General features: G+C 41.6%; 1 protein-coding gene across 4 annotated transcripts in view; it reads right to left on the minus strand.

Moving 5' to 3' along the window:
- The window catches only part of nav1b (neuron navigator 1b), a 142499-nt gene that overhangs the window by 28289 nt on the left and 91955 nt on the right, over nt 1-22255 (minus strand). For 3 of the 4 annotated variants that reach the window (XM_062997501.1, XM_062997503.1, XM_062997502.1), the window contains 5 exons: nt 13015-13321; nt 4457-5198; nt 2248-2655; nt 311-352; nt 62-213 (listed from right to left, as the gene is read on the minus strand). In XM_062997501.1, the coding sequence (XP_062853571.1) occupies nt 62-213; nt 311-352; nt 2248-2655; nt 4457-5198; nt 13015-13321 (1651 nt within the window). The remainder of the gene's footprint in view (nt 1-61; nt 214-310; nt 353-2247; nt 2656-4456; nt 5199-13014; nt 13322-22255) is intronic. The other variant, XM_062997504.1, reaches the window with a different exon arrangement.

The following is a 22255-nucleotide window of genomic DNA, read 5'->3' on the forward strand; positions in this document are numbered from 1 at the left end:
ACATCACTCCACAGCCAGTTTTATATATAAACAGTGTGCCAGTTGGTCCACTTGTACTTACCCACATTGGTGGGTGGTATTTTGCCAGTGTAGGACTGGCTGAGGTGAGTTGGGGAGGGAAGCTGGGGTGGGCTGTCAGCCTCTGTCATGTTCATTATGGTATGAGAGTGGCGTCGTTCTTTCCCTTCCTCTGATTGGCTACTGCTATAGCGACTGCAAAAAGAGAGAGAAAATTAGTTGTTAGCGTTGGGGTGACACGCAGCATTGTTTTAGCAGGACTGGTAGTGATGTGTAGACAAAGTAAATGTACCTTAGTCCTTGCTTGGGTAAGGTGTTTCTATCAGTTTGTAAACTGGTAGAGGTAGAAAATAGCACAAATAAATACCCCGTCCCGTAGAATCAATTTAGACATTACAATAATACTCACTTTCACACTCTCTGTTGGGGAAAATACCTTTATCTGTCATTTAACAGTGTTTAAGAATTAATATATATATATTAAAATTCTTGGGGTGCTCGGGTGGCGCAGAGGTAAATTGCGCTAGCCCACAACCTCTGTGATTTAGGGTTTGAATCCCCAGCAGTGCTACTGACCAGTCAGGCGTATACATACAGACATGACAGGGTGGCTTAGGGGTAATTAGGCCATTCAGGGTGGGTTAGTGCATTGCGCTTAGTAATTATATGGAGGCCAAACTCACCGCGACCCTTACCAGGATAAAGCGGTGGGGAAAAAAATAATATATACACCGATCAGCCATAACATTAAAACCACCTCCTTATTTTTATACTCACTGTCCATGTTATCAGCTCCACTTACCATATAGAAGCACTTTGTAGTTCTACAATTACTGATTGTAGTCCATCTGTTTCTCTACATGCTTTGTTAGCCTGCTTTCCCAGGACCACTACAGAGCAGGTATTATTTGGGTGGTGGGTCATTCTCAGCACTGCAGTGACACTGACATGGTGGTGGTGTGTTAGTGTGTGTTGGTGCTGATATGAGTGGATAAGACACAGCAGTGCTGATGGAGTTTTTAAACACATCACTGTCCAAAAATATCCAGCCAACAGCACCCTGTGACCAATGATGAAAGTCTAGAAGATGACCAACTTAAACAGCAGCAATAGATGAGCAATCGTCTCTGACTTTACATCTACAAGGTGGACCAACTAGGTAGGAGTGTCTAATAGAGTGGACACGGTATTTAAAAACTCCAGCAGCGCTGCTGTGCCTGATCCACTCATACCAGCACAACACACACTAACACACCACCATGTCAGTGTCACTGCAGTGCTGAGAATGATCCACCACCCAAGTAATACCTTCTCTGTTGTAGTCCTGGGAGAGTCCTGACCATTGAAGAACAGCATAAAAGAGGCTAACAAAGCATGCAGAGAAACAGATGGACTACAGTCAGTAATTGTAGAACTACGAAGTGCTTCTATATGGTAAGTGAAGCTGATAAAATGGATAGTGAGTGTAGGAACAAGAAGGTGGTTTTAATGTTATGGCTGATCAGTTTACATATTTAGTTAGAAACAAATTACTTGCTATGTTGTGTGTGTACCAGCAGATGGCAGCAGACACAAGCAACAGACAAGCTTTGTCACAGCTTTTACATGTAGCCAATGAAAATAGGCCCTTCTTTAGTTTTACCACCACTTTATTCTGGTCAGATACACGGTGGGTCCATCTTCTTTGGAAACACTGTACACAATGAAGTAACACACCAGGGACGTCCTGCCAATATATAGCAGGGCCTCAGGCAATCATGTCTGTATGTAAACTTCCGACCGGCAGATAGCACTGCTGGGGATTCGAAACCTCGGATTGCAGCAGTAGTAAACTAGTATAATTCACTGCTGTGCTACCAGAGTATATCAATAAAAAAATGTTTGAGTATATGTATAAATGTAAATGTAACAATTAAATGTAAGCTGTGTGTATGGAGGGAGGAAAGGTTGGATCGGGGTCACCTCCTTGCTGCAACATTGACTCCAACTGTTGGGTTAAGTTGCAGAAAAAAGCAAAGGGATAGTGTGTAACCTTCTGTTCATGTGATTTAAAGTAAAACAATTGAAAAAACAATCAAATAAAATAAAGCAGTGTGAAAACACAGTGCCAAAGCACCAATCTATTTGGCTTGCCAAAGTCCAAAGTTAGTTGGCATCATATGTGTTTCTTCCACCCAATACAAGTGACATTTAGCATTGTAACTCCTGCAATCTAACATCCAGACCCACCTGGTACTTAATGTGAGTGATGTCCGACTGCTTGCCCCCCAGGTCCCTGTGGTCCTGGCTGTGGGTTCTTCTTGATCCCGGAGTTCAACACTGGGTGGTAGACTCATGTGTAGAGACAGAGACTCCATGCTTCGATGAACACCGGTCATCTTGGGGTAGAGCAGAGGGGAGCTGCTCAGTGACAGAGGCTGGCCGGAGAAGCAGCTTGGCGAGTCTATGTTAAGCACCGGGGCCGGGCTGGGCATGAGGCGGCTGAGTGTGCGTGAACCCACCAGATCCTGCAGCTTGGAGTAGGGAGGAATCTTTGGAGGAAGATCTTCGATGGTCACACATGAGTCTAGGCTGTTGGAGTTGACCTTGTCCAGATGGACCAGACTCGGAGGATGAGCCAGAGACTTAGACAGCATTCTGTAATGTTAGTGTTGAGAATTATTTACTGCGATTGTGTAATTAGAGGAATCATTATTACACATGCTAATAGTGGAAGCAGCCTACATATGTGGACAGAACAAGACCATTACTAATAATGCCCTAGAATTGCACAGAATGATGTGACTAAAATAGGTTTACATAGGGGGTGTAGTAAGATAATTAGTACCAAAGTAGCTATAAAATTGAAGTCTGTTATCAAATCTGTCATCAATCAGTTTTTCTATACTGTGGGTTCCTATATCTGAACGTCTATGTCCAGTTGTCGGGCTACTATAAAACAAGACCAAGAAATCATCTAGTGATGTACAGTGGTGTCAAAAATGTGATTGTAGACTATGAGAACTAATTTTGTTCTCTTTGTGTAATACCATGTTCTGTTAAAGAAACCTAAATTACTATACATGAGAAATATGCAGTTATAGGGTGGTTGGAATGGAAAACCATTTTCCCAGCTCATTACAGGTAAATATTTTATATCCTGTGTTAAAAGAATAAGAGACACAGGAAGTGCTCTTTTGTCTCCCAGTCACTCCAACAAAACTATATGATTTAAAATGCTAAATGTTAAAACTCAACAAATATTAAACAAACTTAAACTGGATATATTTTATTCCCTGTCCAATCAGGCAACCATCTGCCGGTTGTGCGACACCCATGTTTACAAAGAAGAAGTACAGACTAGCTCACACCTCCTCCTACACCACATGTGTGTTGCTAATAGTGGAAATAAAAGTACCTCATATTAATTGCTGGGTAGTCGAGTAGCGACCAAGAGTGTGAGGGTACCATTTGTATTGAAACTATGTTTAAAACCTCCCAGGCTTCATCTTATAAAGATCGTCTTATAAAAATCAGCTTTTTATAAATCAAGTCTGTTCATTGTTTGAGTCATTATTAGATTGTTCCTTAGTAGCATTTTTCTTTTTTCCCCCAAATGCCATTAAAGTATTAAATATTTAAGAGTTGAGGATGATTTTGAGGTAAGTACATTTTTACACCTATATTAATGACACTTTCTTTCCCCTTGTTCGGTTGATCCTGTATTTTTAGAAGTCGCCACAGTAGTTCTGGTCTGCATACCAGACATAGTTTTAAAGCCAGATGTCCTTTCTAACACAACCCTTCTATCTTTATCCAGACTTGGGACCGGCACTGAGAGTGCGCTGACAAATGCACCCTCCAATGGCTAGACTGCCTGCCCCACTACTCTGACATTAGCCAATCATGTCTGTGCAGACTCCTGACCAGCCAATAACACAGCTGAAATCTGAACCCTGGATTCCTGGAGCTCAGTGTTAGTAGGCTAGCATACTTTACAGCTGCACCACCTGAGTGTCAATCTCTATTAATGGCAATACTCGGGCAGCACAGTTGCCCCGTGGGTAGCACTGTCAACTTACAGCAAGAAGGTCCTAGGTTTGATTCCCAGGTGAAGCGGTCCGGGTCCTTTCTGTGTGAAATTTTTAATGGTTTCCCTGTGTTTCTGCGTGGGTTTCCTCCGGGAGCTCCGGGTTTCCTCCCACAGTCCAAAGAGACATGCAAGTGAGGTGAATTGGAGATACAAAATTGTCCATGACTGTGTTTGACATTAAACTTGTGTAACCAGTGACTACCTGTCCAGTCATGAATGTAAGTGTGTAAAATATGAAGTTAAATTCCTATAAAGTAAATAAACATGCTTACTACTAATGGTGTAAACAAAATGTTCAATTTGTACCAAACGTATCAAACGTATATTGCTGTTCATTCTTGGTGTTAATTATGTGTAAGACCCTACCTGGGTGTGGTGGTTGGTGAGCTGAGCTCTGAGTATTTGCTTGTGCTGGTCCGGCGTGCTCTGTGGATCTGCTCTGCAGTCTCTCCGCAACTATCTCGCTGGTTTTCACCTTTCAGTGAGATATTTTCCAGGTCTGCTTTGGCCTTCGCTCTTTCTTTCTCTTTTTCCCGGTCTGTTTGGTTAACAGGTCCTGCGCTGCTCGGACGACCTGCCTTTAAGCTACCTCCATCCTTTCCTCTAGTGGGCATGGTAGCAGGCAAAGGAGGCACGGGCTTAAGGGTAAGAAGGCCTGCATCGATACTGCTGCTAACGGGACGAGAACCGGGCCGCCCGGTTAGGCTCATAGCGCTCGACTTGGCAGGTCGGGGGAGGCTGCGGTACTGAATGCTGCTACGAGCGTTGGACGCCAAAAAGCCATTTTCACCATTGCTGCCATCCAAGCTGTTCTTTCGGCTTCCTCCTCCAGGCACTGGCTTGCTAGGGATGCCTGATGACTTGGGAGCTTTGCCTACAGTTGCTGAGCCACTGGAGATGGTGGCGCCCCCTGCTGTCATTACAGTGGCAGTGCCGGTGGTCTGAATTTTTCTGTAGCCGAAGTTGCCTGCGGTGGGTTTGACCAGGCCTGAGGGGGGCTTGCGATGCTCCATGTTTTCCCGGCCTGCATCGGAGCGAGAACGCTGCAGACCTGTTGTCTTCAGAGTCAGCTTCTGCTTGTCCACAACCTTACAGTCCGCTTTGGGTGCTGTTAAGTGACAGAACACAACATTTAAGCCTCTGGTGATGTGACAACAAGCCAGTTCATGAACTGTACATGCAAATTAGGGTTTTATCCTGATTTTAAGATTTTAACCACATACATTTATTTAATTGGTGCATCAAGCTTAAAATGCTGTGATTTTCTTGGTAAGGTGAAAACATTGCCATTGTTGGGCCATGTGTGTTATGACAATGTATTGAAAGAAATGTTGACATGAGCTTTGTGGTCTGGAATTGACTTCAAGTAAACTCAAGTGTACATCACAATATGTGCAACAGTGATTCGCTCCTGTCGTCAGTAATCACATTTGTTAAGTTTCAAAGCAGTGGTGAATTGGTGACTGGTAGATAAAACAAAAGGACTTCCAGTTCCATATGGTGTAAAGAAAACCCTCTAATGAACACGAATTAGGTTCCTTAAACCTTAAACCAGGGTTTTTCAAACTCTGGGTCGAGGCCCTTGGGTGGATCACAAGCCAAAAAAAAAAGAGTCGCAGAGAAAAATAATACAAATTAAATTTTAACAGGCACAAAAACACAAAATAAAGGCTTTGCATTACATCTTCTAAACCAGATTGCAACTTTTTCATGAATTTGTGTTTTGATGCATTGTTTGTGCTGCCTGGGTCGCAGTAAAAATCACAGATAAAATCTGAGTCGCTTGAAAAAAAAAAAGAGAGGTAAAACCCTGCCCTAAACAACCGTTATTAATAACAATAAAGAGTTAAACCCATTTAATCCCATTTTGCACAGTAGTCATGACAGATTGATTTAAATCCCAGAAACTGCAATCAATCAATTCAGGCATTGGTGTAAAAATAGACCTATAGCGGTAATGATGCTCTTCCCAAAAAAATAGCTTAGAATCAATCCTGAACACAGACGCACCAAGTATAAAATGGTACTCAAAAATAATTTACCGCATGTGCAGGTTTACCACAGCATGTTACCAAAAACTGGTGTGATGGAGAACATTGCCCCTCTGCTGTCAGATACTTCACTTATTAAGAATGTGGGATAAGATTTTAGTACAATGGGGAAACTATTATGTGATTTTTGAGGTCCCAGATATCCCAATGTACTTGTACTTCACTTTCATCTCCATTCACTTCATTGAAGACATCAACTATTGTGCTTTGAACTGAATCTTCAACTTCATAAAATTACGACTAATTTGTATTTGACCACGATTTAGAAAGGTCCTGATTGCCGTACTCCTCTCTTAAAGTCTAGATGATGAAAGATTAGGACAGCACGGCTGTGCTGGTTTACACATCTGCATGTGCTTAACAGTGGAGTACACAGAAGGAGCAGAGAAGTAAGCAATAACCCATCTGTATTTACTTCAAGTGGTATTTACTGTGAGCAGATCCTACTTAAACTGTCGCAAAGTGAATTATACATAATGTGACAAGCAAGGGACAAAGGGAAACACATCAGCAAACAAATGCACACACGATTGCTGAACATGAGCACTTCAAAACGAAACAGTATGGATGCACTGGACTTTTAGATCTGTAAAAATGCACAAAGGCTGAGCGATCTTTATGTTTTGGATTAAGGTCATTCAAACATGTCTAGCTACAAAGACGCCACTTGAGACGAGAGAAGTCATTGCTTTTATATGACTAGCAGTACAATTCAGTCTGGGATGGCCGAAGCTCTGCGATGGATAGGTGCCCCGCCCAGGGTATTTCTGCCTTGCACCCAGTGTTTCCGGATGGAACTAGACCCGCCATCACCCTGAATGATTATTTAAAATACCCTATATTTCACAATATGCAGCAGCTCGAGTAATTTGTAGCTCACGACGCAAACTGCAGAAAGACCTGTGTTATCGCTACAGTGTAAAAACAATAATGCTGTGTTAAAGCAGCGCAAATGACCACAAAGACACATATTTACGTTGCACAAACATAGCCCAATAAAAATAGTTTGATATCTATCCATCCATCCATCCATCCATCCATATACAGTGTATCACAAAAGTGAGTACACCCCTCACATTTCTGCAGATATTTAAGTATATCTTTTCATGGGACAACACTGACAAAATGACACTTTGACACAATGAAAAGTAGTCTGTGTGCAGCTTATATAACAGCGTAAATTTATTCTTCCCTCAAAATAACTCAATATACAGCCATTAATGTCTAAACAACCGGCAACAAAAGTGAGTACACCCCTAAGAGACTACACCCCTAAATGTCCAAATTGAGCACTGCTTGTCATTTTCCCTCCAAAATGTCATGTGATTTGTTAGTGTTACTAGGTCTCAGGTGTGCATAGGGAGCAGGTGTGTTCAATTTAGTAGTACAGCTCTCACACTCTCTCATACTGGTCACTGAAAGTTCCAACATGGCACCTCATGGCAAAGAACTCTCTGAGGATCTTAAAAGACGAATTGTTGCGCTATATGAAGATGGCCAAGGCTACAAGAAGATTGCCAACACCCTGAAACTGAGCTGCAGCACAGTGGCCAAGATCATCCAGCGTTTTAAAAGAGCAGGGTCCACTCAGAACAGACCTCGCGTTGGTCGTCCAAAGAAGCTGAGTGCACGTGCTCAGCATCACATCCAACTGCTGTCTTTGAAAGATAGGCGCAGGAGTGCTGTCAGCATTGCTGCAGAGATTGAAAAGGTGGGGGGTCAGCCTGTCAGTGCTCAGACCATACGCCGCACACTACATCAAATTGGTCTGCATGGCTGTCACCCCAGAAGGAAGCCTCTTCTGAAGTCTCTACACAAGAAAGCCCGCAAACAGTTTGCTGAAGACATGTCAACAAAGGACATGGATTACTGGAACCATGTCCTATGGTCTGATGAGACCAAGTTTAATTTGTTTGGTTCAGATGGTCTCAAGCATGTGTGGCGGCAATCAGGTGAGGAGTACAAAGATAAGTGTGTCATGCCTACAGTCAAGCATGGTGGTGGGAATGCCATGGTCTGGGGCTGCATGAGTGCAGCAGGTGTTGGGGAGTTACATTTCATTGAGGGACACATGAACTCCAATATGTACTGTGAAATACTGAAGCAGAGCATGATCCCCTCCCTCCGGAAACTGGGTCGCAGGGCAGTGTTCCAGCATGATAATGACCCCAAACACACCTCTAAGACGACCACTGCTTTATTGAAGAGGCTGAGGGTAAAGGTGATGGACTGGCCAAGCATGTCTCCAGACCTAAACTATTAGATAAAAACTATCTTTGGGGCGTCCTCAAGCGGAAGGTGGAGGAGCGCAAAGTCTCGAATATCCGCCAGCTCCGTGATGTCATCATGGAGGAGTGGAAAAGCATTCCAGTGGCAACCTGTGAAGCTCTGGTAAACTCCATGCCCAGGAGAGTTAAGGCAGTTCTGGAAAATAATGGTGGCCACACAAAATATTGACACTTCAGGAACTTTCACTAAGGGGTGTACTCACTTTTGTTGCCGGTGGTTTAGACATTAATGGCTGTATATTGAGTTATTTTGAGGGAAGAATAAATTTACACTGTTATATAAGCTGCACACAGACTACTTTTCATTGTGTCAAAGTGTCATTTTGTCAGTGTTGTCCCATGAAAAGATATACTTAAATATCTGCAGAAATGTGAGGGGTGTACTCACTTTTGTGATACACTGTATATACAGTATATATGACCATATAGTAATTACAAGAAATTCATTTTAGGAAAATGACTCAGCTCGCCAGTCTCTTTTTTGCAGCTAGCTTGTAACATTTAAAAAAATGCATGGCATCAAAACTAACTGTACTTTACTGACTGTGCTGGATTTCTGACATTTAAATGCCATTTGAAGCCATGAATCTAGCATTACAGCAGTACAAAGGTTACAGAAATATCACAAAAGAACAGTTGATTTAGGGTGAGGAAAGCATGCAACAGCAGCTTCATTTGCCTTTTTATCTAAAAGTCAGTGTGATGAACTAAGAAATGAATGCCGGATAAAGATTCTTCTCTCCCTTTACTCCCTAAAGCTCTACACTAATTACATTTTGGCTACTCGGCGTCTTCCTATTCTCAGTGCTATCACTGTGATATTTGCTGAAGCCACATTTTTCATCACATCTGGGCTTCATTTCTGAGAAGTCATGGATGAAAACACTGGATTGCATAGCATGTTACAAATATGATCCTTTCTCATGCACAAGTATTGTTCTAAGTCATAGCGTTACCCAAAAAGAGTTCAGATAAGTAAGCCAGTATATTTGGAGAACAAACAAGTTTTGTATTTTGGACATACTAGATAAGCATCAACGTTTTTCTGTCTGTTTGTTAGTCGATTTTCAAATCCTTCAGCAAAATTGTTGTTTATCACTGCTGCATTACTCAGAAGTCTGTACCATGCACCAGTAGAAATATGTCTACTAGATCATTTATACTGTGATCTAGTACAGAGTTTTTCAAACCCTTCGTGGCAAAATAAATAGGTTGCAGAGAAAAAAATGAGGGACCTTCAAAAAGTTTCCACACTTTTATATTTTGGTTGGAAACAATGAGGACAGGAGGAGTATTATTGGTTGTGTCTGAGAGACTGAGAAAGAGCTTATAATCCTTATTTAGCACCATCTGATTTCTACTTTTTTGGATCACTCAAAAAAGCTTTAAGGGGAAGAAGATTTTCATGTGATGATGATGTGATGCTGGGAAAAATGCATCAAAAGACTATGTAGAGAAGTGATGTAATTTGCTTTTGAAATTCTTAATAAGTAGAACCCTCGTAACAATTAAATAAACTTTCCCTTGTGAAGGCTTCATGTTACCTCTTGTAGGAGAGAGTAAGATGCATTGCTTGTGTTGCCTGGGTCAGGTAAAAAATCGTGGACAAAATGTGGGTCACTTGAAAAAAAGTTTGAAGAACCCTGATCTAGTAGATCTAGTATAATCTGCAGGAAACTAGTGATATCCATCTTACATGAAGCAGCTTTACACAATTTCTGTGCAAAAGCATTGAGGAAGTATGGACAAGAGCAAGAAAGCAGCACAGCTTTCCTTCAAACCAGCTGAAAACGGAACATTTCAATAAAAAAAGATATTAGATGAGTAGGCATCTTTTTTTATATACAGTGTATCACAAAAGTGTATCACATTTCTGCAAATATTTCATTATATCTTTTCATGGGACAACACTATAGACATGAAACTTGGATATAACTTAGAGTAGTCAGTGTACAGCTTGTATAGCAGTGTAGATTTACTGTCTTCTGAAAATAACTCAACACACAGCCATTAATGTCTAAATAGCTGGCAACATAAGTGAGTACACCCCACAGTGAACATGTCCAAATTGTGCCCAAATGCGTCGTTGTCCCTCCCTGGTGTCATGTGTCAAGGTCCCAGGTGTCAATGGGGAGCAGGGCTGTTAAATTTGGTGTTTTGGGTACAATTCTCTCATACTGGCCACTGGATATTCAACATTTCATTTCATTTTCATTTTCAGCATTTAGCAGACGCTTTTATCCAAAGCGACTTACCCAATGAGGGGAACACGATGAACAATTGAGGGTTAAGGGCCTTGCTCAGGGACCCAACAGTGGCAACTGGGTGGTGGCGGGGCTTGAACCGGCAACCTTCTGTTTACTAGTCCAGTACCTTAACCACTGAGCTATCAACATGGCACCTCATGGCAAAGAACTCTCTGAGGATGTGAGAAATAGAATTGTTGCTCTCCACAAAGATGGCCTGGGCTATAAGAAGATTGCTAACACCCTGAAACTGAGCTACAGCATGGTGGCCAAGGTCATACAGCGGTTTTCCAGGACAGGTTCCACTCGGAACAGGCTTCGCCAGGGTCGACCAAAGAAGTTGAGTCCACGTGTTCGGCGTCATATCCAGAGGTTGGCTTTAAAAAATAGACACACGAGTGCTGCCAGCATTGCTGCAGAGGTTGAAGACGTGGGAGGTCAGCCTGTCAGTGCTCAGACCATACGCCGCACACTGCATCAACTCGGTCTGCATGGTCGTCATCCCAGAAGGAAGCTGACTCACAAGAAAGCCCGCAAACAGTTTGCTGAAGACAAGCAGTCCAAGAACATGGATTACTGGAATGCCCTGTGGTCTGACGAGACCAAGATAAACTTGTTTGGCTCAGATGGTGTCCAGCATGTGTGGCGGCGCCCTGGTGAGAAGTACCAAGACAACTGTATCTTGCCTACAGTCAAGCATGGTGGTGGTAGCATCATGGTCTTGGGCTGCATGAGTGTTGCTGGCACTGGGGAGCTGCAGTTCATTGAGGGAAACATGAATTCCAACATGTACTGTGACATTCTGAAACAGAGCATGATCCCCTCCCTTCGAAAACTCCAAGATGACAACTGCCTTGCTGAGGAAGCTGAAGGGAAAGGTGATGGACTAAACCCAATTGAGCACCTGTGGCGCATCCTCAAGTGGAAGGTGGAGGAGTTCAAGGTGTCTAACATCCACCAGCTCCGTGATGTCATCATGGAGGAGTGGAAGAGGATTCCAGTAGCAACCTGTGCAGCTCTGGTGAATTCCATGCCCAGGAGGGTTAAGGCAGTGCTGGATAATAATGGTGGTCACACAAAATATTGACACTTTGGGCACAATTTGGACATGTTCACTGTGGGGTGTACTCACTTATGTTGCCAGCTATTTAGACATTAATGGCTGTGTGTTGAGTTATTTTCAGAAGACAGTAAATCTACACTGCTATACAAGCTGTACACTGACTACTCTAAGTTATATCCAAGTTTCATGTCTATAGTGTTGTCCCATGAAAAGATATAATGAAATATTTGCAGAAATGTGAGGGGTGTACTCACTTTTGTGATACACTGTATATATTTGTGTTAATGACAGCTTTTTTGGGAAAATGACACAAGAGTAAAGAAAATTGAGCTGACAAGTTTGACACTTAGCAGTCATAGCTGCACATTAAAAAGAGTCACTTTTGTATTCTCTTAAAGCAAAACATTCATTGAACTCTAGTAACCCTGAGGGTTACAGTAGGACAAATGTCTATTTCAGGTAGCATAAAATGCAAGGTGGCAGTTCATTCATTCTATGACTTAGTGCTTTACTTACCTTATCCATCATCTATGCCCTTTACTAACTACCTCTTTCACTCTCTCTTTAACTCACACTTAGCGGCTATTAATAAATATATGTGAACAAAGGGTGATACCAAAAAGGTTGATACCAAAAAGCCTGGGATGCAACACCACCACCTGTTCCACTACATGTCCCACTACTGTCACCTATGAAAGAAAACTTTGCAGGAAATATTTAAGAAATAAAATGGGCGCTGGGGTGGGTCTATTACTCTAGCTGACATCTGTGTTTGAACCTTAGCGCTGCTTTTAACCGGCCGGGCGTCTATACAGATACGACTGGCGATATTTGGGGTGGTGGCCTAAGCCCTGCAATGGATTGGTACCCTCTCCGTGGTGTGTTTGTACTTTGCGCCCAATTATTTTAGATTTGATCTGCTGCGACCCTGACCAGGCTAAAGCGGTTGCTAAAAATGAAGTTAAGTATGATAGTACAAAGATCAGGAAAGAGTTCTTCCCAGACTGTTACCATCACACTTGAAGCATGTGATTTATTTACAGAATTACTTTTATAAACCTGTTTGCAGATGCTCTGGCTGAAACACACAAATGTATTCATTTTGAAGGATGTCCACATACATTTGGCCATATTGTATATTATTACTGTAATGTATACTGTTCCAGATGTTTTGTTTATGTGTGTGTGCATAAACATGTATGTTTAGATACTGTAAACATATGTGTACAAGCACTAAACAAATGTGTGTTTGTGATGCAGTACATCAGTCTCTTACCTGCCACCTTAAGCACACTCTGTGATGTGTGTGTGATAGGAGACGTGACACCAACTGGAGGGTTCTGGCCTCTCTTGAAGTTGCCCGGCTGGCCGAGAGTCTGCGGCTTCTTCAGCTCTCTCCGTGGCGTTTTTTCTGGCGCAGCACCTTCTGCCGGGATCTTCTTTCTGTATTTGCTGGTGGACTCTGTCTTCAGGCTGCCCGTGTCGTAGGCTCCACTGTCACTTTTCTGCAAGGCTTTACTGTCCTCACTGTACCAGGCGTAGCCGCTTTCCACCAAAGAGCGCTTCTCTGCATCTGTACGCAGCTGATAAGACACACATACACAGCGTGAGTGTACAATATAGCCGCTGGACATTGTTAAACAGTCCTGCTTTGAAATTGCTTTGAAAGTGTTTAGAGTCACGACATTTCAATTGTACTTTTTTAGACACAAAAACAAACATAATAGAAAACGAATAGTACATTTCATCTTACTGTTGCATGTTCTGTCTATCTTGTGAGTAACTAACCGCTATTAATAACCTCATTTATCTAATAATAACCTAATCTGCATACCTGCATTAGTCATCTTTACTTATAAAGTGTCTTTAAAGAACATGAGCAAAAAGCAAAGTGCTGTGCGATAAAGTCAGCTGATTTATACAGCAAAATAACATAGAAACAAATAAAATTATGGGAGGCACAAGTCTATTACGCTAGCCCACCAGATCTGGGTTCAAATCTCAGTCAGTCTCAGTGCTATCAACCGAACGGGCATCTACACAGACATGATTGACTCTGTCTAGTGAGGTGGGGATGGCTGAAGCCTTGTGTCCAGGGTACTCCTGCCATATGCCCATTGTTTCCTGGTGACCCAATTAAGCAATTGCAAAAACACAAAATAAAAGTCTATTTTAAAAAAAACAAGAAGAAGAAGAGGCAGAAGAATGCCTCTGTCATATATACATATACATGTGGACAGTACAGTATATACAGTATATATATATATATATATATATATATATATATATATATATATATATATATATATATATATATATATATATATATTTTTTTTTTTTTTTTTTTTTTTTTTTTTAACAAAAAAAATTTGAAAAACTATTGGGAGATCTCAAAACTAAAAGCAAAAAGCAGGACAGAATTTTAATGTTTTTGAAATTTGTTCAGGTGAATAATTTCGAGAGTACCTTTGACAACATAAAAGACAAACAACTGTATCCTCGATCAAAAATAACCTAACCTCTCACTCAAAGCCTAAATAACCAAACTGAAGTTCTCTTATTTTGGACACATTATAAGAGTTTGGAAGAGTTTAAGGTAAAAGAAAAGAGGAAGTCCAGTAATAAGTAACTCATAAATTAGAGGAACAATAAACAAGCCAAAAAGAATCCTGATGACCCAAACGGAGGACTGTTGAATGTTCTAGAGCAGAGGTCACTAACAGGCGGACCGCGGTCCGGACCCAGAAGCTGTCCCATACGGACCCGGACCTACAGCCAAAACAGAAAGTTATGATTTGAAACCCGACGGAGCGCTTCTATTTTAACCGGCGCAGCTTTTGTAGTCTTTACGGGAGCGGTTTAGCGGATGAGAAAACGCACAGACCAATCACGTGACACCACTCAGCCAATCAAGTCTGTGCATTCCAGCCGGTAAACACTGCGACTCTACAGTGCAGACAGATGAGAGAGTTAGAGTTTTCAGTTACATGTGAAAAGACGGTGGAAAGAAAAAGAAAGATAGCGAACGTAGAAAAAACGAAGGGAGACATACAGACGACTGTGCAGGAGAAAGTTGAGAAAAAGACGAGTGAGACAGGAGACAAATGGCGCTCTCCAAAAAAGAAACGTGTACAGCGAAAATACAGCATTTAATCCGTGATGGAGAGATTCATCTCTGTTCTTACTTCCCACTGGAGCACAATTAATTTTTATTTTCTCTTAATTTGATAAGAGAAAGGTTTTATAAGGTGGGGCGGTCCGGGTCCTCTCTGTGTGGAGTTTGCATGTTCTCCCCGTGTCCGCGTGGGTTTCCTTCGGTGCTCCGGTTTCCTCCCACAGTACAAAGACGTGCAAGTGAGGTGAATTGGAGATACTGAATTGTCCATGACTGTGTTGGATATAAACTTGTGAACTGATGAACCTTGTGTAATGAGTAACTACTGTTCCTGTCATGATGTAACCAAAGTGTAAAACATGACGTTAAAATCCTAATAAATAAACAGACATCTGATTTGACAGTCAGTTATTGATTACATGCAGATGTTGATACAACTACTAGGCTACTTATATATAATATATATCAATATACATGTTATATATATGTTATAATATATATATATAGCAGTGATAGCTCAGTGGTTAATGTACTGGACTATTAAACAGAATAGTTCAAGCCCCGCCACCACCAAGTTGCCACTGTTGGGTCCCTGAGCAAGGTCCTTAACCCTCAGTTGCTCATCATGTTCAGCTCATTGTGTAAGTCGCTTTGAATAAAAGTGTCAGCTGAAAATGTAAATATATATATACAGGGGTTGGACAAAATAACTGAAACACCTAGTTTTAGACCACAATAATTTATTAGTATGGTGTAGGGCCTCCTTTTGCGGCCAATACAGCGTCAATTCGTCTTGGAAATGACATTTACAAGTCCTGCAGTGGTCAGAGGGATTTTAAGCCATTCTTCTTGCAGGATAGTGGCCAGGTCACTACGTGATGCTGGTGGAGGAAAACGTTTCCTGACTCGCTTCTCCAAAACACCCCAAAGTGGCTCAATAATATTTAGATCTGGTGACTGTGCAGGCCATGGGAGATGTTCAACTTCACTTTCATGTTCATCAAACCAATCTTTCACCAGTCTGCTGTGTGTATTGGTGCATTGTCATCCTGATACACGGCACCGCCATTGGATGCACATGGTCCTCCAGAATGGTTCGGTAGTCCTTGGCAGTGATGCGCCCATCTAGCACAAGTATTGGGCCAAGGGAATGCCATGATATGGCAGCCCAAACCATCACTGATCCACCCCCATGCTTCACTCTGGGCATGCAACAGTCTGGGTGGTACGCTTCTTTGGGGCTTCTCCACACCGTAACTCTCCCGGATGTGGGGAAAACAGTAAAGGTGGACTCATCAGAGAACAATACATGTTTCACATTGTCCACAGCCCAAGATTTGCGCTCCTTGCACCATTGAAACCGACGTTTGGCATTGGCACGAGTGACCAAAGGTTTGGCTATAGCAGCCCGGCCGTGTATATTGACCCTGTGGAGCTCCCGACGGACAGTTCTGGTGGAAACAGGAGAGTTGAGGTGCACGTTTAATTCTGCCGTGATTTGGGCAGCCGTGGTTTTATGTTTTTTGGATACAATCCGGGTTAGCACCCGAACATCCCTTTCAGACAGCTTCCTCTTGCGTCCACAGTTAATCCTGTTGGATGTGGTTTGTCCTTCTTGGTGGTATGCTGACATTACCCTGGATACCGTGGCTCTTGATACATCACAAAGACTTGCTGTCTTGGTCACAGATGCGCCAGCAAGACGTGCACCAACAATTTGTCCTCTTTTGAACTCTGGTATGTCACCCATAATGTTGTGTGCATTGCAATATTTTGAGCAAAACTGTGCTCTTACCCTGCTAATTGAACCTTCACACTCTGCTCTTACCGGTGCAATGTGCAATTAATGAAGATTGGCCACCAGACTGGTCCAATTTAGCCATGAAACCTCCCACACTAAAATGACAGGTGTTTCAGTTATTTTGTCCAACCCATATATATACAGTATACAGTATATATATAACATTCCGGACCTTTGCTTCAAGAAATTTTCTCTAACTGGACCTCTTTAAATTTTAGTTGAATACCCCTGTTCTAGAGAAACACTCTCATTAGAGTCACCAGGTGTGGGAATCGACTTGATAGCACTTTATAATACAATAATAAACAAGTTAATACTAGGTACAGATAATGTCCTGTTTTGTCAGCTTTTTTGCATTTCAGGAACTGGTTTGATGTTTATGGAAGCAAAACAAAAGTGTCGTTATACTTGCACACTGCGTTCATACAGAGAGTAAATAACATTAGAAGTAACTGTATGATGAAGACAATAAGGACCATTTTTAGAAAAACTATAATTTTTGACCCAGCTCAAAAGTCACTGCAGGTTATGTAAACAAGGACATGAATGTGGCATCAGCAAAGAGAAACAGGGGTCACAAATCAAAACTTACTGACTAGTCTTAACAAAACTATACATGATGAGATTAATCAAGCTGAAATTTTTACAGGGTTTTCATACTGTTTTTGGTACCAAGGGCCAATGTGTTGAGATGCATAACTATGTAAGGAGCACAAAACCATGACCACTGACCAAATAAACAAAGTTCTATGATCTTTTGAGTATGTTTCCTTAACAGACTCATGTCTGTAAGAAGCAAACTAAGCCTTTAACACACAATGTAAAGTGTATTTATTAATTTATTTACTACATTTACATTTTCAGATACATACGTTGTTATACTTACAGTACTGTGACAGTATATTGTCTAATCAATTGAGGGTTAAAGAGCCTTGCTCAAGGGCCCAGCAATGGCAACCTGGCTGGCAGTCGTAAGGCTTGAACCAGCGACCTTCCAATTACTAGTCCAGCACCTTAACCACTAGGCTACAACTGCCCTTTTACACACTCTGGTTATATTCATTACAGAACAGGTCATCACTGGTTACACAAGATGAATCAGTTAACGAGTCTTTAATGCCAAACACAGTCATGGACAATTCTGTATCTCCAATTCACCTCACTCGCATGTCTTTGGACTGTGGGAGGAAACCGGAGCTCCCGGAGGAAACCCATGCAGACATGGGGAGAACATGCAAACTCCACACAGAACGGACCCAGATCGCTCCACCTCGGAATCAAACCCAGGGCCTTCTTGCTGTGAAGCCACAGTGCAACCCACTAAGCCACTGTGCTGCTCACAATGTAGGTAAAATGATGAGATCAAACTTTAGGACCAGATGCCTGGGAACAATATGCTGCCAAAATAGCTCCGACAAGACATGGACTCCACAAGACGTCTAAAAGAGTCTTGAGATATCCGCTACCAGGACATTACCAGTAAGTCTGTACGTTGTAAGGTGGATTGTCATACAGGGCATCCTGGTGCCATCCTCTACTGTTCATATGATTTGACTGGACTTTAACTACACAGCCTCATATACAGAAGGGCTCCATGCACTGTGTGGTGACACATTCACCTCATCAATCTGAGCCACAGTAGTTCTTCTGTTGGTCAGTTCCAGACGCCACAGCCTTCACATCCTCTGACATCAATGAGTCCTGTCCAGCCAACAGCCTGTTGGCCATTTATGGTTTGTCCCTCTTGTCTGTGTGTACTCACCACGAGATATTTCAACCCAGTCGTGTGGCCACAACGATTTGGCATTATCAAAGTCACTCAGCTCTTTATTCCAGAAAGTCACCACTGATGCCATCAGTCCTGGATGGTTGTAATCAAAGTATTAAAGCTGCACTGATGGCAAAGGCCTGCACTACGCATTGTAACTATTAATATATAATTAATATTCTATTATATTGTCCATCACCTGTTTTTTAGGTTGTGTTTTGTCACGTATATTTGACATCGCGTGAGCATATTCCACAGATCATAAAACCCCAGTAGTTTATTGCTACCAAAAATATGCACCAAGCAGATAGCCTGGAAAATACCACATTGTCTACCTCATGTCTTAGTAGTGTAGTGCTTAGCCATATGCTACTTATGGGGAAAAAAATGAAGACACGTGGCAAGGAAATTAAGTGTCTATGTATGCTGCAGTGGAAAATCAGTCAACGTGCCATGGACACGGCAGTCAAGTGATTAACTGGAAGATAATAATAGGATTTAAGATATATGGAACGTTGTAATCTCATTTCAAGCATTAAAGCTATGAATGGCACACTTGGAGGAAAATATAAAAAAAATGACCCAGATTTCTGTATTAATTACTGTTATGTTGCTGATTTATTTGTATGCTCTGGGTTAATGTCTTCTTGCATCATCCAATTGCTATTAATCTACAGGTGATGGACGGCTGCCCTGATATTCTCCTGTAGAATTTTTTTGTACAATTCATCCTTCCTTTAGCACAACAGGTCCCAGTCAGCTCGTCCTTTATGATGAAACATCCAAGTGCTCCTTTAACCTATAAATTAGTAGTGCTATTTTTAGGAAGGCAGTTGTTTACTCTGAAGTTACCATCCTTTAAAATGTCTTTCTGGGTGTATGTGTGGCGCAGCAGTAAAGCACGCTAGGACACCAGAGCTGACATCTCAAACTCAAGAGGTCTAATCTCAGCTCTGCAACCAGCAGGCTGGTGCCTACATGGTCAATGATGGGCTCGTCCGTTGGGTCGGACTGCCTGCTGCAGTAACGACCTCTGCTGGCTGATAAAAGAAGCCTGCACAGAGACGGGGAAGAATGGAGATCAGTGACTCTCCATCGGTGATACTGAGCCCCATATAAACCTGTCTCGTGCATGTGAAAAGAAGCAGTCAGCTACAGCAGCAGTCCCCAAGCTTTTTTGCAGCACAGACCGGTTTCATATAAGATATAATTTCACGGACCGGCAGGGGCGGGGGGATTTAAAATCTATAACTATAGAACAAAAAATCAGTGTGAATCCTGAGCTTTTTCCACTGCAACAAGATGCTGCTCCCACATAGTGGTGATAAGTGACAATAACACCCTAAGAGTTTTGGAAATGTAATTGCTTTTGTAGCAATCTCTAATTATTTATTCCTTTTGTGCAGCCCGGTAATAAATGACCCACGGACCAGTACCGGTCCACGTCCCGGTGGTTGGGGACCACTGAGCTACAGCACACGTGTTGGACTCCCGGCTCTCCTCGCTTAGGAATGGAGGTCAGCAGCATTAGAGGAAACGTAAAGCAATCGGGTAATTGGATACGACTAGATTAGGAGGAAAATAGTTTTTCTTATTGTTGACGAAGAAAAAGATTTAAACAGTTTTGGAAATGTTGCTGTTTCTCTTTTTACCTCCTTTAGCGTGACGCATTGTACAAGGGTGGGACTGTCGCCTCCAGGAAGAGTAGCAACTAGATCAGGACATGAGTCACACAATCAGATGTTTCTTAGACTTTGAATGTTATTGTTTATAAAGCGCAAACCTCTACAACCCACACCTCGATGACAGAAGCAGTTTTAAAGTAGTTGTCATGCCGACTTTACATACTTTTTCCGGTCTGGACTGTAGATAATACATAAATGACTATAAGATATAAAAGTAAAATGCTTGTGTGTCCAAGCGGTAAAGGGCAAGCACAATTTACCGCTGGGCTATTTGAGTGCCCAGTATGAATTATCATCAAACAAACTCAGCTGCAACAGTTTGGGGAAGACCCTTGCTGTTTTAGCATGACTGAGCTGTCCAAGAAGCAATGTCGTAAATACAGGCTTTGATGAGTTTGTGTAGAAATCAAGTGGCCGAACACCTTTGGTAAAACATCATCAATTGCGGCCGATGCTGTCTCGTTCAGCATTAGATCTGGGGTCTGTGAGTTGCCAATATTATATGCAATAATACATGTTAAATTATTACATGCACCCTGTAGTCTATCCTTACTTGGAGCTTGGTTTTTTGAGCGTGACCCTTCTCAGCAAATTAATAAACAGACAAAATGTCAACAACAAGAAACTGAGATGCAAAGTGTGAACAGTACAACAATTCTGAGTCATGTCGTGTGCACTAGCTGTTTGAGGTGCCCTGATATTTTAGAAGTGCACATCTGCCAGCTTATTAGATTATTTCACATTACCATGCTATAAATATAAATACCACTTGCTAGCATCCTTTCTTTATCACTTGTTATAAAAGCGCAGAAGCATTATACTGTGATTCATCAAAAAGGCCTCATTACTATAGCAACCGGGCAAGTCTATTAATGTAAGTGTATTTCTTTGCACCTGTGCTTAGCCTGAATTTCTGCATTTGTGACTTGGTTCCAAGTTTCACAGATCAAAGATTTTGATAGGAATGGCTTTATCAAATCACTCTTCAATACATCACAGCCTGAGAAAGGAAGTAAGCAATATTAATAAGCTGTTTCTAATTCCCAAGGCTGGAACCCTCACATGGTTCTGACTTTTCGGTTGCATGATTTTCGGTTGTTGTTTATGGGGCCCTTTTAAGTCAAAAGAGATTTAGTTCAAAGATACACATACAGTACAGGCCAAAAGTTTGGACACACCTTCTCTTCAATGTTTTTTCTTGATTATTTTTATTTTCTACATTGTAGATTAATACTGAAGACATCCAAACTATGAAGAATTATGTAGTGAACCAAAAAGTGTTAAACAAACCAGAATATGTTTTATATTTTACCAACTCTACCTCTGCACAACCCAACTGATGGTCTCAAACACATTAAAAAAGCAACAAATTCCAAAAATTCACTCTAGACAAGGCGCAAACATTCATTGAAAACCATTCCAGGTGGATACCTAATAAAGCTGGTTGAGAAAATTTCAAAGAGTGTGCAAATCTGTCATTAAAGCAAAATATGGCTACTTTGAAGAATCTAAAATATAAAACATATTCTGGTTTGTTTAACACTTTTTTGTTTACTACATAATTCCATATGTGTTCCTTCATAGTTTGGATGTCTTTAGTATTAATCTACAATGTAGAAAATTTAAAAACATTTAGAAAAACCACAGGAATGAGAAGGTGTGTCCAAACTTTTGGCCTGTACTGTACACCTAGAGATATGAGCATACACAGATTCACATATCTTTTTACAAGCATCAAATTTATACAAAGAGCATAGACTCAACATTTTTCATAATTTTTTTAATCACTAATAATTGCTTTATCCTGATAAGATTAAGCTAGCTCTATTGCTCTAAAAGGGTTACCTATTGACACATCAGTCACTCATTCATTCACATTTACTGATAACTAGCAGACAATTACAGCAGCCAGTCCAACAGTCAGGAAAGTTTTTAGGAGACAAAAGGAAGTAGGGGTACCCATAACAAATACAGACAGTGAGCAGACTGTCTGCTGCAGCTCAGCGCCTTCAAAAAGCCACAGAACAACCCAAACAAATACTACCAATCTGTTTCAACTAGTGCTGGGCGGTATGACGGTACATTCGGTACCATAGCATAGTTAATTTTAACAGCTGTAGGCTTTAGTAGGCAGCAAATCATTTAAGA

The sequence above is a fragment of the Trichomycterus rosablanca genome, chromosome 6, assembly GCF_030014385.1.
Source record: "Trichomycterus rosablanca isolate fTriRos1 chromosome 6, fTriRos1.hap1, whole genome shotgun sequence".
Classification (NCBI taxonomy): domain Eukaryota; kingdom Metazoa; phylum Chordata; class Actinopteri; order Siluriformes; family Trichomycteridae; genus Trichomycterus; species Trichomycterus rosablanca.